Source organism: Octopus bimaculoides, chromosome 19 (assembly GCF_001194135.2).
Source record: "Octopus bimaculoides isolate UCB-OBI-ISO-001 chromosome 19, ASM119413v2, whole genome shotgun sequence".
In the NCBI taxonomy this organism is placed as follows: domain Eukaryota; kingdom Metazoa; phylum Mollusca; class Cephalopoda; order Octopoda; family Octopodidae; genus Octopus; species Octopus bimaculoides.
Genome location: NC_068999.1, coordinates 54,971,360 through 54,990,833, shown reverse-complemented (window position 1 = coordinate 54,990,833; position 19,474 = coordinate 54,971,360). Strand labels below are relative to the sequence as shown.

At 35.6% G+C, this 19,474-nt stretch overlaps 1 protein-coding gene across 3 annotated transcripts in view; it reads left to right on the top strand.

Annotated features, from left to right (window-relative positions):
- The window catches only part of LOC106875420 (protein Mo25), a 46,266-nt gene extending 27,255 nt beyond the window's left edge, over positions 1 to 19,011 (top strand). For all 3 annotated transcript variants that reach the window (XM_052974870.1, XM_014923554.2, XM_014923555.2), the window contains exons 2-8: positions 6,354 to 6,499; positions 8,299 to 8,463; positions 11,439 to 11,557; positions 14,717 to 14,885; positions 15,765 to 15,890; positions 16,903 to 17,046; positions 18,164 to 19,011. In XM_052974870.1, the coding sequence (XP_052830830.1) occupies positions 6,386 to 6,499; positions 8,299 to 8,463; positions 11,439 to 11,557; positions 14,717 to 14,885; positions 15,765 to 15,890; positions 16,903 to 17,046; positions 18,164 to 18,346 (1,020 nt within the window). In that variant the 5' untranslated portion in view covers positions 6,354 to 6,385 and the 3' untranslated portion in view covers positions 18,347 to 19,011. The remainder of the gene's footprint in view (positions 1 to 6,353; positions 6,500 to 8,298; positions 8,464 to 11,438; positions 11,558 to 14,716; positions 14,886 to 15,764; positions 15,891 to 16,902; positions 17,047 to 18,163) is intronic.
- Positions 19,012 to 19,474: the final 463 nt, after the last annotated feature.

Genomic DNA, 19,474 nt, shown 5'->3' with positions numbered 1-19,474 from the left:
TCTTTATATATTTAATTATTCAGTTAATTTGGCTTGGCTGCATTCTAATTAACATTCATACAACTGGCGCCCTGCCCGATAGCAGCGCCAAGGCAACACCAAGAGGTAGCTCGACCTATTAGAAAAAGCAACCAAATCTCTCAAATCACTGTCCATTAGATAATATAATCTTACCGGCGCCTGAAAAAAAAAAACCCCGGGATGATCATTAGTGGAGTGCATTTGATTATAGGTCTGCCGATCTAGATTGACCTGGATTACCCAACGTTATCAATGGAAACGGTTCTATTGACTTTAACAAAGGTGGTGGGAGACATTTTCTAGCTGCCAGAAGTCAGGTCTTTGGATAACAACCTACTGCCTTAATAAAAGAAAAAGAAAAGGACACCTTAGATAATGTAGTTCTAGATAAACTGTCTGAATAAAGATGATATGGCTGGAGAGATTTAACCACGGGTAGGTCTATTCACTTGTGTACCTAAATTACTACACTATCGTTCTAATGAGGGAGCCTTTATGTGACCACCCGACCTGCAAAAATAACAGCCACATTTCCTTCAAACCACACCACACATTGGGTAATGTAGTCTTAGGTATGCAATACTTTGAAGAAGAAAAAAGATAAAGTGATGGCTGGAGCAACTTTGATCATAGGCTTCCTTAATCGGGTCTAACTCAACACATTACTGTTACAGCTTCAGACAATTATTCTTTGCACACTTTGATCACAAAGTTCTTGGGGAGGGTAATTACTCTGTCCCTTATTTCAACCATTTCAAACTCATCTGAAGATAATTGTAGTTGTTAAATTATTTCATCATTACTGCAGGTCCTTTTTAAAAGATTAGGTTGGGAAGTAATCTTTACAATTAAATTTGATTCAATTTTCTGAAATAATTTGAAGATTAATCCAGGATTGAACAGAGACTGTATGAAATTTCAAAAAGTGAATATCTCATTGGCTGCTTTGATGCTGTCGTTTTCTATCTTTCATATTAATTATGTCCTGCATCTGCTCTTTTGAAAAAAAGCGAACCATTTCATCTTCTATCTTTGCCCTTACTTGTTTCAGTCTTTGGACTGCAGCCATGCTGGAGCATTATGTATAAGGATTTAATCAATCAAATTGACCCTAGTACTTGTTCTAAGCCTGCTTTGCCAAAGTGTCAACTTATGGGGATATAAAAAAAATTCACTCACAAGACATTGGTCAACTGACGGTTATGGAAGAAGAAACTTGCCTAAGGTGACACACATTGCGACTGAAACCTAACCATATGGTTGCTAAGAAAGCTTCGTAACCACTCAACCATACCTGTAAAATTAGGTTGAAATTTTCTGTATAGACTGGCTATTATTATTTGTTACAAAGGGTTAAATTAGTTATTTAACTTTTAATATCACAAAATATTTTTCAAGGTTAAACTGTACATAGGTGCAGTGATAAAGTTGTGAGAATTTGTCACTTGTCACTTTCAGAATTGAATTTCCTATTGTAAGCTGTGAATGATTTGTATTTTGTATGTCAACATTACTCATGTCATTTGGCATGCCTTTACCATACTCTTATTTTTGTGTGCTTTACTTGTATGTGTGTGTGTATATATGTATGTATAATATAATGTTATATTATAGAATAAAGGGTGCCGGTGTAGTATGTGATGTACAGCAACTTAAATCTAGACTAGCTTGTGATCTACATTTAAAAAAAGAGAAAAAGAAAAATTTTTATTGCTTTTTATTTCATACTAGAAACATGAATACTGTGACGGCATTGTAGTCTTTTGCTATCATTATGACTTCTTTCAATGGGCTCAGGACTAAAAGTGTTTAAATCATAAAAGTTTTTTTTTTGGTTTATATACCAAACCAACCGGAGATCAAGTAAATAGATGAATTTTAAATGTAGATCAAGAAGTCAGTGTAGATCACAAGCCATACCAGAAACATGTATGTAGATCACATACTACACTGGCACCAAATAAAGTATATTATTTTACATTGTTAATGAAATCAAGTTTTAGGCGACATCCATAGCTAGAAGTTATATGATATTAATGTTTCTGTATGCATGTAAAAAGCACTTGTACTGGTGCCACATAAGATACACCTGGGTGGTGCCTTGTTTGAAGCACCTATGTTGGTGCCACATATAACACACCCGTGCTGGTGCCACATAAAAGCACCCAGTACGCTCTGTAAAGTGGTTGGTTTTATGAAGGGCATCTAACCATAGAAACCATGCCAAAACAGACAATTGGGACCTATACAGCTCTTTGGCTGGCCAGCTCCTATCAAACTGCCCAACCCATACCTGCATGGAAAACAGACATTAAATGATGATTGATTTGTAAAGCGTTCAATGAAAGTCTGTATGATCTGAGTTAATTAATATAACATGTACATCTAAAAATTTATGGATTTGATAATTGATAAAATTGTATCTATTTTCAAAACAAATTGAATAAATATATCTGAAAGCAAACTAACTGCAACCAGTTCACCTGTACCTAACTTTCTGGAAGCCTCAGGTTGAATCAATGAGAAGGCATTGATGGTTGCTCAACCTACAAGAAATAGCAACCAAATCTCCCTCAAATCACACACAGCTGTCTAAAAAGAAAAATAGATAAAGGATGTGAGTGGATTCAATGACAGAAACTGAAAAAAAAAAGTGTCATCATTGTTGTTTAATGTCTGTTTTCCATACTGTCTTGAGTTACACAATTTGACAGGAGCTGACAAGCTGGAGGTTCCAGTTGTCTGTTTTGGCATTGTTTCTATGGTTGGATGCCCTTCTTAATGCCAACCACTTTGCAGAGTGTACTGGGTGCTTTTTACATGGCACAAGAACACGCTGTATGTATGGATGGCTGCAATTTTACTTAGTTTTACAAGTCTTCTCAAGTACAGCAAACCACCATAAGTCTCACTCCCTTGTCATCTCAGTGAGGCCTAGTGTCTAAAGATCCTTTCTCCTTCATCTCACATTTGAGAAGTGTGTCATATGTATATGTGTGTGCTTGTGTTTCTTTGTCTTGCATTGCATGTTTCTTGTCTATGAGTGTCATTCATTTCCAATCTGCTTTACAAACATGTCAGGTCATGGGGAAATGTTATCTTGTTTGGTGACAAGAAGGGTTTCTATAAACTCTGCCCAACACATGCGAGCATGGAAAAGTAGGTGTTAAAATGATGGTGATGATGGCTCATAACCTAAAAATTTAAAAATCATTTAACCCTTTTGTTGCCATGTTTCTGTTGAAATGGCACTGCCTTTATATAAATTAATTTTGAAAATATCAAGGAATTTATTAAAATAACTTCGTCGTTACTAAATGTTTAAACCATGCATGGACAGGATGCCGAATGCACTTTTGCTGAGGGACAAGAAGCCGAACAACCACAATAATAATAATAAAAAAACATTCCTACCTATATAGTTTAATGACCAATTCAGTCTGTCATATTGTAGGAATAAAATGATTATCATATATTTTAATTTTCATGTCTTTTTGGCGTCTTGTCTGTTTCATATTGTATCCGTTCTGCTTTCTGTCCTTCAACAAAAGTGCATTCAACATCCTGTCCAGGTACCGTTTAAGCAACTCTGTCACAGAGTTAAACTCCCCTGCCTCTACTAATTTTCAGTTGAGTTGAGATATGAAATGAAATACCTTACTCAAGGACACAAAACCTCCCTGACTGTGAATTGAACCCACCACCTAATGATTGTGAGTTCAATGTCATGACCATTAAACCATGTACTTTCATTCTTTTTAGAATACAAGGCAAAAAAAAAAAATGACATTCTTCTATTTGTATTTATTTCACTTGTCATACAATGGACACCTTTCACTCATATCTTCAAATTTCCCTGTTTTTACTTTACATGTCACAACATCAACTAGGAGCCTTGGTGAGTGTCATTTGCCAGGAATATGGCACATGTGACCCTTAAACATGATAATGATATCTCAAAGTGGTGGGAGTCACAAAGTAGCATCGGATCATTCCTGCTCAGCAGATCTATGATGAATAATTTTCCATTCATGATTATCGGCTTTTATTCAGACATGATGTATCTTGGACTGCATTATCTAATGTATTGTGTTTTAAGTATGTCAGTGTGTAGTCTTCCTTGTTTGCTTGTGTTTGTATCTGAGTGTGGGTGTATATAGTGATAGAAAATAGGGAGTGAAGAAATCCAGGCTAATACTATGATCAGCACTGCATGTGGGGAAAAACCTGGCAAATGAGTAATATAGAAATTTGGTTGAATCCACCAGGCAAAACTTGCAAACTGTAAATCGGAGAACATTTACCAATCAGTACGCTGATACGTTGGTTGCAGAGTATAATTAGCAATCAGACAACAAAAAAAATGCAGATTGTATTACATAACTTTATTCGAGATTTTGATCATTTCAGTTGGCTAGAGGAACTATTTCCTCACTATACATTGGTTTGTATGCATAATTAATCAATTCTCAACCATTCTCATCAAGCACTTCTCAAGCCTACAGTCTTGCCTACTTTTGTATATCATCTAAGTGATGTTGGAGTGAGCACTTAGGAAACCATCCAACAGATAGATAAAGCTTTATTCACCAAAATGGCACAAACACTGGATCATTAGTGTATTGCATCCTCCCGTTGTCTCTTCTTTTGCTATTATGACAGTTTCTGTTCCTTTGAGTTAACTATTGTACATCTCCTGCTCAACTCTACTCAATGTGCCATCTCTTGTTATAACTCTATTTTGTCACAATGTTACCATAACTAAGTAAATATCTCACTTGATCCTTAGTCTCCAGAGCTGGAACTCTCTTCTCTTTTGACATGTTTCCTTACAACCAAGTAGTATACAGCTGACACAGTTTCTCTTTTCCTCAGACTAAATACCAAATGAGAAAACAAGTTGAGTGAAAAATTAGCTGTTGTATTGACTAAGGAGTGAATTAGTATGTTGGGTGGTTTAGTCTGGAAACTGTATCATTGCCAATATTAGAATGGCACCAATTGTGAACAATCAATAGCAGATTTAAGTTTTTTCCCTCATCAGAAAATATCCTGGAATCTGGAACATAAATAAAGCAAACATATAGAAATAACCATTCTTGTTTCCTGCTAATAATAATAAGACTGCCTACATTTAGTGTGATTGCTTTCATTAGTTGTTGCTTTACCTCAGAACAACCCAGATCAAGCAGATCTAGAACTAAAGGCAGTCTAGCCAAGACCGTCTGGTCTTTTAGAGGTATATTTTACATTACATGTTTGGTTGTAACAACTGTAGTACATGATAATGCCTGTTATATCAGCTGTAGTACATCAATATGAAATCTGTTACTCTACTGTACTATAGAGTATTTAACTCCCAGTACATACTGACCCACTCTTGTACTGGTGTACTGTAGATTATTGTATGCTGATCAGTGGTCATAATATTGCTTTATGTCAAAATTAGTTAAGTTTTATAAGATGGAGTCTAGAATTGGCAGTAATGGGTGAGGTTTTGTGTTGGCAGTAATTAATGAAAAGGTGAGCTTGCAGAATCTCAGTAAGATTGCCATGGTGATTGGAAAGCCTAATATCTCAAGCTCATGTCTTTCAATGGAGAGAAGAGAAAGATGGTGCTGTTGGCATGGCAGCCTTGGCTGTTGTCATCTGATGTTGAGGTTTCTCTCTGTGTAACTGGAATCAACAGACTTGCCTAGCTATTCTGTTCTTTTCAGTGGTTCATCTTGATGTTGGCTGTTTTGTCTATGACATTGAACAGAAATCTTCTTGTGTAGTCCCACATCAACCCTAGATGTGCAGACCTAAGACCAAATGCATTCCAGCCTGGTCCAACCTTCCTATCTTTTATAGGGGTATTTACGATTGCATTATATCGTCCAATATGTCCCTCCCAATGTAGTAAGGTGCAATTTTTAGCAGTTGAAGTGTTCCTCATTAGCTATGGTTCCATGAATTTGTACATCTTATGTTATTAGTTTGTGATTCTCGAATTAGCTAACTCTTTCCAGAAACCTTGTCATGCTATGAAACATTTTACACATTTTTCAACTGATCATGTTCACTGATTCACAGACAGATTTATCGCATATTCCTTGTTTCATCAAAGTGACTGAAAAAGTTATAACTGTACCAGGCTACATGACTAATTCTTTAGTAAAATTATCTATGTACCACTCAGGTGTTCTTGTCACTTAACCTGCTTCACATAGGAAGCCACTCAAAATAACCCTGTCTCTAGTGAAACTCTTGAAATCAAAACTTGAAATTAGTTTTTTTTTTAATAATTTCCTCTGCTGTAGCTCATCCTGATATTTTTATATTTATTTCAGTATAAGATTTTCACCAGTCCTCTTGGTAGATAATGCCACTGTTTGGAAAATCTCCCAAAAGTCCACAGGAATTAATTAAAAGTCTGCGAGATGCTATGCTATCATTATCAAAAGAGCCCGGAAGGGGTGACAAGAAGTCGGATAAGGTAAGTATTGTTTTTGAAATGTTAATTTTTCTTTAGTAAAAAAAACAAATGAAATTCTATTCATTGTATGGATAAATTAATTCAAGGATAACAATTATTTACTGTTTGTTTGATCTCCAGCTTTACTTTAAAGTTAAAAGAAAACCCCTTTAGGAAGAAGTCACTTCTAATTAATAGTCAGTATTTAAATGACTCTTCTAATATCTTCTAGTTTTAACTGACAGAACTTGTACATTGTCTTTTCATAAATTTGCCCAACCAAGTGCACAGCTAAAACAACTTGAAATTCTACATAAGAGAATTCGGTTCATTTCTGCCATGAACTCATATTTTTGTGGTTATTTCCTGTGGATCTTCAACTCTTAGTTGTTTCTGGTTATTTAATGTCACCAACCCCTTGACTGGTGATTTGGAAGAAACATGGAGTACCAGGCTCAATATTTTTCAGCTTTTAGTTGCATTTATTTAGAATTCAACAAAGTTACCTGCTTTAATATATCTCCAGTATCAATAAAATTGATTTAGTCAACTAAATACTTCCCTCTTCTTACATTTGTACTGTCTCAAAAAGAGTATTAAGCATTTTTTCAGATAGATGAAATTTAAGCAAGCGATATATTTCTCTCGTTGGTTTGAATGAGTCTTACTTTGGATATATTGAATACTACACCATAGACATTTAAAGTTAATTAAAACTGTGGATAGAACACTACTCCATACTTAATGAAATCCAACTATAATTGTGGATGTGTTAGAGCACAATTGCATAAATGTTGAAGTCCAATTCTGACTGGGCATATTGCAGCACTACACTAAAGATGTTTAAAACTAATTAAAGTTTTCTTATATTGCTGACTACAAGCTGTGAAAACTGAGTTTTATAACTATATTTAACCCATTAGCATTCAGATTACTCTGTCAAATGTAATGTTTATTTATTCACATTCATTATCATCATCGTTTAACGTCCACTTTCCATGCTGGCATGGGTTGGATGATTTGACTGAGGACTAGCAAGCCAGAAGGCTGCACCAGGCTCCAATCTGATCTGGCAAAGTTTCTACAGCTGGATGCCCTTCCTAACGCCAACCACTCCGAGAGTGTAGTGGGTGCTTTTACGTTCCACCGGCACGAGGGCCAGTCACATGGTACTGGCAACGGCCACGCTCTAATGGTGCTACTTATGAGCCACTAGCACGGAAGTCAGACAGCTGCTCTGGCAATGAACACGCTCGACAGTGTTGTTAGTGCTCCACTGGCGCGGTGACCAGTCATCGAGTATTTATACTATTTATCATGTACAATTATTTGCAATTAATTGTACATTATCTCATAGCTTTGAGATTTCAATGATGTGATTGTTTATTTTTAGAATGACATCAAAGGGTAGGTCTGAGAGATTGGATCTGGTCAGTTTGAACATAAAACAGAATATTTGGGCCAGATATGGTCAGTTTAAATACTAAAAGGTTAAGAATTGTGTATCAGTTTTCAAATTCTATTTCAGCTCTCTCTCTCTATGTTCCATAGCAGACAAAGCAGGTTAACTTTGCAGTTTCTTTTTTAGACCCAAATGAAAAGATTTCAAACTATATAGTATTTCTTAATTTATTCTCCTACAGTTCGTAATGTAACTTAACTATTTATCAACATTGGCTTCATTAAGAGGAAAATATTCAAAAAGAATTTACTTTAATTGTTGAATTATTATTCTTAAGACAAAGATGTTCATATAACAAATTTCACAAAAGCTAAGACTTGGTCATTTTTATTTTGTGTTGATTTCTATAACTTTACAGGCTTCTGAGGAAGTATCGAAAAACTTGAATATTATTCGCAACATGCTTTATGGGAGTGGAGACCAGGAGCCCCACACTGAAGTGGTGGCTCAGCTGGCTCAAGAGATGTACAATGGCAACATGTTTCAAGTTCTGATAAAGAACCTCAACAAAATCGATTTTGAGGTAAGTCTTCTCGAACCTATCAATTTTGACTTGTTCCATAAAACAACAGTGTTATGCCTGTCCGTTCATTTATCTGTGTTCTCAATTTCAACCCCTAAAAACAAGAACTAGCTTTTTCTTACTGCTGCTATGCCTGCGTGCACAGCTTGTACAACAACGATGATATACAATATGAGCTTTGACCTGCTAAAAATAGCAGGTAAAGCAATCTCAGAAATTAGGATACATTGGATAAACCAAAATTGCTGAATCAGGGCTGACATAGAGCCGAAACAGTAACAACACTTTATATTCTCTGGCTCTGTGTAACATCCATGTAATCTGTGGATATGTATGTATAGCATCTTCTGTATTTGCCATCTGAGACAGTACAGTGTTATTTATGACACTGCTTTTGCAGCCATGCTGAGGCACTGCCTTGAAGAATTTTTAGTTGACTGAATCAACCCCGGTACATATTTTTAAGCTTGGTACTTATTCTGTTGGACTCTTCTGCTGAACTGCTAAGTTACAAGGATATAAACAAACCATCACCAGTTGTGGTGGGACACACACACACAGACATATATACAAGCTTCTTTCAGTCTCCGTCTACCAAATCCACTCATAAGGCTTTGGTCAGCCCAAAGCTATAGTTAATGGTACCATGTAGTGGGACTGAACCAGGAACCTTGTGATTGGGAAGCTAACTTCTTACTGTGCAGCCATGCTTGTGCCTATATGATGACAAAAATTGTTCAATAGATATGTTTGAATATCAAGTATTGGGTTACATTGATGGTCAACAGATGTGAAAGGATAGGTTTTCTTGATAAAAGTTCCAGATTTCAACTCTCTCTCACTCACTCATATACACCATTCTGTTTGCTGAGCTGGCACCAACTTTAATCTTATTTCACAACTAAGTAGTTAGTTGGGTAGGGAGGCCATCGACTGAAAAAAAAACAAATGTCTGCAAGCTTATGATAAAAGATTGTAAGTTCTATATAGTGTGGAAATCACGTGGTTGCAAAGTGAACTTGTTAACTACACTACTGTACATGCATCATCGGTTTAACATCCATTTTCTATTCTCTCATGGGTTAGGGTGGAATTTTATTGAGGCAGATTTTCAAAAGTCAGTTGCCTTTCCTGTCACCAAGCCTCACCTGTTTCCAAGCAAGGTAATATTTCCTCATGGCCAGACATATTTTCATGGAAGATTGGAAATGGAGGTCAACACTTGCATGATGTTGACATTTGTTCATAATTATCATACAATGTCAAGGCAACAGCAACATACACATGCATGCATACACTCACACACACACACACACACACACACACATTTATGAGAGATAGTCACTTAAAAGGTTGCAAATGGCAATGAAAGAACTTTGATGAACAAAAAAGAAAAGTATGATTGACTAATAATAAAGGAGTAAAATTGAACTGGTAGATGTGTTATTAATATAGGCATAATGACTCTCTCTAGACTCTGCAAAATATGTTATATATGTATGCATGTGTATATACCTGACAGGCTTTGTTTCTGTCAATCAAATCTCTCATAAGGCTTTGGTTGGCCCAGAGCCATAGCAGAAGACACTTGTCTAAGGTGTCACACACTGGAACCAAACCTGAAAGCATGTGTTTGCCTATATTATCATCTTTTAACATTTACTTCCCATGTTGCCAGTGCCGCCTGACTGGCCTTCGTGCGGGTGACATGTAAAAGCACCCACTACACTCTCTGAGTGGTTGGCATTAGGAAGGGCATCCAGCTGTAGAAACTCTGCCAAATTAGACTGGAGCCTGGTGTTGCCATCCGGTTTCACCAGTCCTCAGTCAAATCGTCCAACCTATGCTAGCATGGAAAGCGGACGTTAAACGATGATGATGATGAATGGCATGGGTTGGATGGTTTTGCAGGTACTGGAAAATTGGAAGACTGCACCAAGCTCTACTGTCTGCCTTGGCTTGATGTCCTTCCTGTAATATATATATATATAATGTCAATTGTTTTTTTTAACATCCATTTTTACCTTGTGAGCATGGGTTAGACAAATATATTTATTAAGGTGTTGTTTGACGGTCAGATGTTCTTATTGTTGCTAATCTTTACCTGTTTTCAAGTAAGAGATCTTTTATTTCACATTTCTTTGAACACATAAAGCCTGCAGATGGTTTATTGACAGGGGACATGACAACAATGCTTCAGAGATTTTCAGAGAGGCCCAAATGTAAACAAATACAGACACATACATTTATAATTATATACATACTATGTGTTTCTATCAGTTTTCAACTGCCAGATCCACTCACAAGGCTTCAGTCAGTTCTGTTCAAGTAGTACTGAATTTAAAACCATGTGGCTGGAGAGCAAACTTCTTAACCACACAGTTATGTTCACAGATATAGGTAGTGTCATTCTGGCATTGGAGTTGTGATTTCTCAGCAGTCTGAATTTAAATATCATTGAGGTTAACATGGCTTACATGCTTTTAGAGTCAATAAAGTACCAGTGCTGTACTTGGGTTATTTCTTCTTTGTCTCTATGAAATCAGCTATGATCACGACCAGAGAGGGATAAACTTTGTCAAGTCTAAAAAGAATGTCTCAGATACACCATATGTTGCAACAGTGCCCCATTTTCATCTAGGAATGAAATGAGGGTCTGAGATGCACACATATACACACAAAAAAGAGAAGGGTTGGGAGGGAGGGTCTCTGTGATTGGTGAGAGGAAGAGAGAAAGTTATCTTTAGGCCAAAAATATGGCCTGAATGTTTGTATGAGTGGACTCTACTAAAGGCAACCAAATGACTTTGGTGGTGATGTAAGCTAGGCTTTTGTGTGTCAGTAAGAATGTAGATACATAAAATATTAACAGTAATAAAGCAACAATAAACTAGCAGCAAATGAGAAACTTTCTTCTCTTTCATTTTCTTTGTCATCACGTAATTCTTTGCTTTATCTTGTGATTATATTGACAGGGTCGGAAAGATGTTGTTGCCATATTTAACAACCTCCTGCGGAGACAGATTGGTTCAAGATCACCAACAGTTGAATATATTTGTACACGTCCAGAAATTCTATTTGAGCTGATTAAAGGGTAGGTAACTTATTCAACTTAAACATTATTCTAATAGAATCATTTAAGATGGCTGACAAGAGTTCTTTGTTCTGAATTCAAACCTCACTGAGGTTGATAAAGTACCAGTTAAGGATTGGAGTCTATAATATAGATTATCCCCTTCTCCCAAATGTGGGATGCTGTGTCTATGTTAGAAATTATTATTATATTAAGTTTTTTTTACTTGTTTCAATGATTAGACTGTGGCCATGCTGGGACACCACCTTGAAGGGTTTTTAGTCGAACAAATCAACCCCAGGACTTACATTTTTTGAAGACCTGTGCTTCTATTGGTCTATATTGCTGAACCACTGTCACAGGGATGTAAACATCAGTTGTCAATGGTGGTGGAACAGACACAAAGAAACACACACATATGACAGGCTTCTTTCAGTTTCTGTCTACCAAATCCACTCACAAGTCTTTGGTCAGCCCAAGGCTATAGTAGAAGACATTTGCCCAAGGTACTATGCAGTGGCACTAAACCCAGAAGCGTGTGGTTAGGAAACAAGCTTCTTACCACAAAGCCATGCCTGTACTTAAGTAGTTTAAAGGTAGTCTGTGTACTTTTATATCCTTATATCCTGAATTTAAATCCTCTCCTGGAACAATAAGCACCAGTCATGTACTGAGATTGACAAACTCTTCACCAACAAATTTATGTTAGTATTATCATTTTGTGAAAAGTATCTAACTCTATGATAATGGTTTTGGGTTCCATCTCACTGCATGGCACTTTGGGGCAAGTGTCCTGTACTATAACCCTTGGACAACCAATGCATCATGACTGAAAATGGTTGGCAGAAACTGTATGAAGGACCTTCGTGTTTGTACATGGAGAAATTTTCATTTCTACATGTCTTCACTGAATACCATTTGGGTTGCAGTGATGCCAGGTTTGCATCTCCTGTAAACCTGATGTCTTATAGCTTGGTGGTTTCAGTGTATGAAGGCCAGTGAACTACAAGTACTTTACTTGAAAACAGGTAAGGCTTGACAACTGAAATGCCGTCTGACCATAAACCATAGAATATGATTATCTAAATAAATCTGATTCAACTCAGACCAGCATGGGGAAATATAAATAGATGTAAAACGATGATGATGAGCACAAAAGCAAAGCAAACTCACTCTGTTTTCTTGTCATATTGTTCTGGTGTAAATTTTGTTGGAATCAGCTTTGCATTTTTATCTGTCCACAATTGATAAAATCTACAACAGTAAACATAAAAAGCTTCAAGTAAAATCACCATAATTTGTCAACTTGTTTCTAAATTGTGATGCAAATAGTGTTCCATTTTGATACCAACCTGCTTGAGACTGCTCCTAATTCTTGTTTTAATGTGTTCTAAACTAAAACCTTTCATGTATCTTATGTTACATTCTGTTCCTAACATCGGCTTAATAATGACCAAGTTATTTTACTAAATTCTTCATTCTTTTAAAAATTAATTGAAACAACAATGTATTTCATTAGGAATATGGTAATTGTACCGAAATTGTATCTCTTGAAATCCTACTTTGTCATCAGTCAGTAACCAATAACATATTAGTTTTCCATGCTGGCATAGGTTGGACAGTTTGACTGGATCTGGTAAGACCAGGGGCTGCACCTGGCTCCATTGTCTGTGTTCTGGCATGGTTTCTATGGCTGGATGCCCTTCCGAATGCCAACCACTCCACAGAGTGTACTGGGTTCTTATTCATACAAGATTAGTAACCTGACAATGAGCATGAACGATAGACTGATGTGTTGGGGGAGTCAGTGGGCTAGGGTTAGGTTCAGTAAAAAGTATTTGCTGTCACAGTTTGACAAACAGCTTAATGTGTGTTGCTAAAGTCTTGAGTTAAGTTATGAGATAATTTGATAAGCAAAAGAGGTATGATAGGCCACAGCACATGCCTCTTGCTTAATGCTCCAGATTGTAAACTGATAACTTGAAAGTGCTATTGCCAGTGATGTCCTTAAAACATAGCCATTGCAGTGAGGATAAATGGGTCCAATATTTAGCTTAATGTCTCAAGAATTTCCAGTTGAAATCCTTGCTATCATCAGCTTACATTTCATCATTGTTGTTGTTCAGCCCCAAGTCAACTCTGATCCAGCAGGCCTATGATAATCAGAGGCATTCCAGCTGTGACCCTCCTGTCGTTTCAAGAATATCTAGAAATATATTGTCCAATCTAACCTTCCTTTTAAAGATGGTAGGAGGCAATTTGAAGATTTGGCTGCTATTTCTAGCAGGTCACAGCTCCTTTGTTTAATTTTTATGTTGGTTAATGAAATACGTCTAAAAATAACAGGAAGTCAGACTAAAGGAACCTGGCCCTCTCTAAGTGAAAGCATGATTAACCATTTCATTTTATTAAAATCAAGACGAGTGGCATAGGGTCGTTCAGCTTGCTGGATATAGCATTCAAATCTATCTGAAAAGCAAGGCGCTTCGAATAATATGGAGCAGAATTCTGGTTTAAGCACACCATATAACCGTTCCTTGTTTTATTTTTGTTTTTTGGAATTTCCAGAAAATTTTTGCAAATTTGTATTCTACACACAGGAATTCACACAAGTATTAAAAAAAAGCTTTTTTTAAATTTTTTGAAATTTAAGAAAACTTTGTTTTAATGTTTTGAATTTTTTTAAACAAATTACATTTTAAAGTATGGGTAGTCTGAACTTTGGGCTGACAAACAAAGGAGGGTATGAGGTGGTCATATGTGCTAACAGTAACAGCCCTTAAATCATGCACCAAAAAATGTTTTATATGCTTCTTGTATAATCATATGAATTCCTGTGTAGAACAAATTCACAAATTTTCTGAAAATTCCAATAAAAGAAAAAAGTTACATGGCATGCTTAAACCAGAATTCCACCTAATATAGTTGTAGACACACTATCTAAATAAAAGACCAGTCAGCTACAGCTGAAACATCTTTTGTCATAGGACTGCTGGATTAGTGCTAATTTATGATTAAATGACTTCTTCAATTACATTTTTAATAAGTTTGAAAAGGGATTAGATACTTCAGTTCTCTTTTATTTCTTCTGACTGTGTAAACCCTAAGTGTCATGTCTCATGAAAGAAATGTTTATTTCAATATTGTTTATACAACTGTTAATCTAACTCTTATTGGCAGCTATGACCAGCAAGAAATTGCTCTGAACTGTGGTATGATGCTGAGAGAATGCTGCCGCTATGAACCTCTTGCCAAGATAATGCTTTATTCAGATGAATTCTATAAATTTTTCCACTATGTTGAAATGTCCACATTTGATATTGCTTCAGATGCCTTCTCTACTTTCAAGGTATTTCCCATGTTTTCTCTAGTTAATCTGTTTAATGCAGCAAGTTACCATCAATCTAGTTTCTGTGAGAAATATTAAGAAACAGATTATATCAATTCTGATTCATTTCTATATAATTGATCTTCACATTTCTAACTGTACATGAGTTCAGTAAGATAAAATATTGATGTGGAAAGTTTTATTGAGAGAAGCCCTTAATGGCTGAAATATATGGTATGAGAAAAGAAATTACAAACTACCAAGAAATGAAATTGTCATAGTTGACAGACTTCTGAATAAATTTAAAACAAAGAAACAATATATAAATGTTCCTACTTTCAATCTAATCTAGTACTATGTATATATTGTTGATCTAAATGTATTAGAGATTTTTTTTTTAAATGTCCGTCTAGAAATATATGATCTTATTTACAATTCCCCACACATTTAAACAGTGTGTTCTTTTCAGATATGATATAGTCAAAGCTGGAATATTTGTCTATTTGGCTTAACCTTTTAGTGTTTAAACCGGCCATATCCAGCCCAATATATTCAAACTGGTGATATCTAGCCTCTCACACCTAACCTACATTGTCATTCTAAAAATAACCAATCACATCATTGAAACCTCAAAGCTATGAGATAATGCATGATTAATTCAAAACAATTTGAGTGAAAAAATATTACATTTAACAGAGTAATCTGAACACTAAAGGGTTAAATATAATTTATCTTCAAACCAAGATTAACTAATGATAAATTATCATTTTTCTCTACAATAGTTGAGGTTTCTTGATGAAATTTGTTACTGAAGAGAATCCAAAATTTACGACTTCATTACAAAATGATTTTAAAGTAATCCTAATGATCTTGATTTTTTTAATTTTTTTCTCCTTTCAGGAATTGTTAACGAAACATAAGATGCTTAGTGCTGAGTTTTTGGAAAATAATTATGATAAAGTCTTTGAAACTTACCAAAGGCTCCTAAATTCTGAGAACTATGTTACAAGAAGGCAGGCATTGAAAGTAAGTAATTTTATTGCTAGATAGTGTCAGAGAACAAATATTTGGATCAGACAGTAACTGACTGAGCCAACTAAGAACCCTATGAACTGCACAGTCAGTGGTGCACATTACAATGGCATTTCTGTGGTTTTAGTCAAAACATTTGGCTTTCATATGACTCATTCCATCTAGCTGTCAGTATGTACCATGTGGTAATATGGTCTAGCAAGGAAAGCTGTGTATCTGCTTGTACTGGGAGCCTCTACATGGCCAGCTGACCTGTTAGAAATAGCAGTCAGTATTTCCTTCAAATCATAATGTGCCTTTTTCTTTAATAATAAAATGTAAAGGATACATTGAACAATATAGTTTGAGACGCATTATGTTTGAAAGCCAAAAAATGAACAAATAAATAAGATGGTCATGGTTCAAATATTTTTGATGAGAGGTCTGCTGGATCAAGGCTGACCTGGGCCTAAACAAGAAGGAAGGACTTTGAAATTATCAAGATGTTGAACATAGCAGATTTCGCTTTCCAACAAATGCCTTCAGTGGATTAAAAACCTTTTACATCTGCTTTCAGAGTGTTTTACATCCATGTTCTCAGATAATTTCTAACCAACTTCACATTGTGCATCTTAGCCCTTTTGTTGAATGAACTACTCCCTCTTTATTGCAATTAATTTTGAAAATAAAAAATTTGCTAAATTATCTGGTAAATGGAACATAAATTAATTTGGAATTTTAATGGGAAATTGTAATTTAGATTACTTTATATAGAAAATTTGTATCCTAAAAGCAAGACAGTTGTGGGTGGGTTGATATCAAAAGGATTAATTATTTTGTGTTGGTATGAAAAGGATTATTTAATTATTGCTTTGCTACCACTTGGTTCTGACTTCAATTCCACTGTGGCATTTTATGTGTCTACTACTATTGCCTCAAATTGACCAATACCTTGAGTATGAAAGTCCATCGTTAGTGTGTTAGGTAGTGTTGTGTTCTGACTAAAAAGTCTCTTTGATGTTTCTAGTTGCTGGGTGAATTGCTGTTGGACCGACACAATTTTACCATAATGACTCGCTACATCACAAACCCTGACAATCTGAAACTTATGATGAATATGCTGCGAGAGAAAAGCCGTAATATACAGTTTGAAGCTTTCCATGTTTTCAAAGTAAGTTTCTCTCTTTACTCAAACACTTATTGACTAAATGTTACCTGTTGTTGATCCTGTTTGGGAGGCCACCATAAAATAAGTCATTTAAGACTTACTGATCGTGCTTGGTTATCCTTAAAAATTTGTCTACTCAACTCTCTTTTGAATAATGGAAGCTTCTTGACATGAACCAGTCTCTTCCCCCTTCCACCCATGTAACAAGTTATGTCTACAAATAATGTGCTTCAGTTGAGTTTTAATTTAATCCTTTTTTTTTAACCTTATTTCTCTTGAAATGCACCAGCTAGTTTCTATTAATTTTGAAAATAATGAAGAATTTAGTGAAATAACTTTGTAATTGTTAAGTTGGTATTTCAAACATAAATTAACATAACATTTTGATGGAAGGTTTTATTAAGAAAGTGCATGGCTTAATGGTTAGAGTACTCACTTTATGATTGTATAAGGTTGTGAGTTGGAAAATCAGCGACACATTTTGTCCTTGAACAAGACACATTATTTCACATATCTGCAGTCCACTCAGCTAGCAAAAATGAGTAGTACCTGTAATATTGAATCTGTGTCATGCTGAGTCTCCCCGAGAACTACCTCAAGGTTATGCATGTCTGGATTGCTCAGCCACCTGTACATCGTTTTCGTGAGCAGGCTGTTCTGTTGATTGGATCAACTGCAATGCTCGTTGCCATAATCGATGGAGTGCCAGTTTATTAAGATCAGTGGTTCTCAACCTTATGGATACTTTTTTTTTCTTCTCCAACACAACTTGTGTAGGTTGAACTGAGTAAAACATTTGAGAAAGAAACCCAGCTGTTTATTGCAATAAATACATCTAAAGCAAAATCTTTTCACGGACCCATAATATATTACTATGCATCCTCAATTTACTATTTTGCTTGCATGGACCCCCAAAAATCTTATATTGATCCCAGTTGAGAACCACCAATTTAGATCCTTTGAAACGGGAAATTTGTATCATAAGAGCCTGGGGTTATCTCAAGTGGTTTGGTATCAAAAAGATGAAATAATGTTTATCTTGCTATATTAGTTTATGAATTATTTTTATCAGTACTTTTTCTTGTCTACATCCATAATTGTATGTTGCTATCTCTCACAGGTATTTGTTGCTAACCCCAACAAGCCAAAAGCCATTCTTGACATTTTACTCAGGAATAAGGAGAAGCTCGTTGATTTCCTCACCAAGTTTCACACAGACCGTTCTGAAGATGAACAGTTCAACGACGAGAAGGCTTATTTGATAAAGCAAATTAAAGAACTGAAAGCTGTAGAAGCATCTTAACAGTAAGCAAGGACACACTGCTTGCAGGAGGTGGCTTGAAGGCTGGAGATGATGACATGCAGGACAAAAAAACCAAAACAAAACAAAAAAAAAAATAAGCATTAAATATAACAAAAGCACCTAAAAAAAACACCCCAAAATCCAACCAACCCCCAAATAAAACTATCAACCAGCAGCTTTGAGAGATATGAAGCTGATTTTACAGTTTGTTTGTATTGCTGGCAGATTAAAGGATGATGAATCACAGCAATTATTGGATCTCAAGCTAACCTAGATTATAAATCTAATAAATGTGAAAAGTGGTTGGGAAAGAGGTGGAGAAGGTGATCTATTCCAGTATTGTCCAGCCTGTTGTAAAGTAAAACAGTGTCCAACTTATTGGTGAGAAGTGAGTGAGTGCAAGAGATAAATGAGTGAGTGAGTGGCTGGCTAAACACATAACAAATTGTAAATGTATTTGCACAAGAATACATTTTGGCCAGAAAACCTTGTTTTTATGTGGTCACTTTATAATGAAGAGACTGTTAATTTAGCTTAAAAGACATTTCAATCGTTTGGAGATAAAAAAAAAAAAAAAAAGATACAAAACTATTTAGCTTCCATTATAAGAGTTTATATTTTTTTTCTTGGACATTTTCAAGTGGAGATAAATCTTAAGAGAACTACCTTGGATTTTAATTAATTTAAATCATTTGAGCTGTTTGCTGCTCATTTCACATGTCCTGCTCCTGTCAACCCTTCTCTCCCTGCTTGCTCTATATTAGTTTGTGGAAGCAGAAGAACACATAGCTGAATGAAAGCTGATTTGCAGTGTCTCAGCCTCAAAGCAGCTTTCTCTTTCAGCCAAGGTTAGAACTGCTTTCACATGCAATTTGTTGCACAAGTGCAGCAGCCAATTGTAACTGTTATATTGGCAACAATTATTAACTGCACTGATACAGCAGCCGCATTAACTTATCACATTAGGCAACAGTTATACTGGTTCAGTAGAAGTAGCTATTGTATTGGCAACATTTACTGATGCACCAGTACAACAATTCAATATTAATAGTGGTTAGTTCAGTTTACTGTGTGCTGCCTTAAGTCACTGCTTTATTTATCTTTTTAACTAAATCTGCTGTTCCCTTT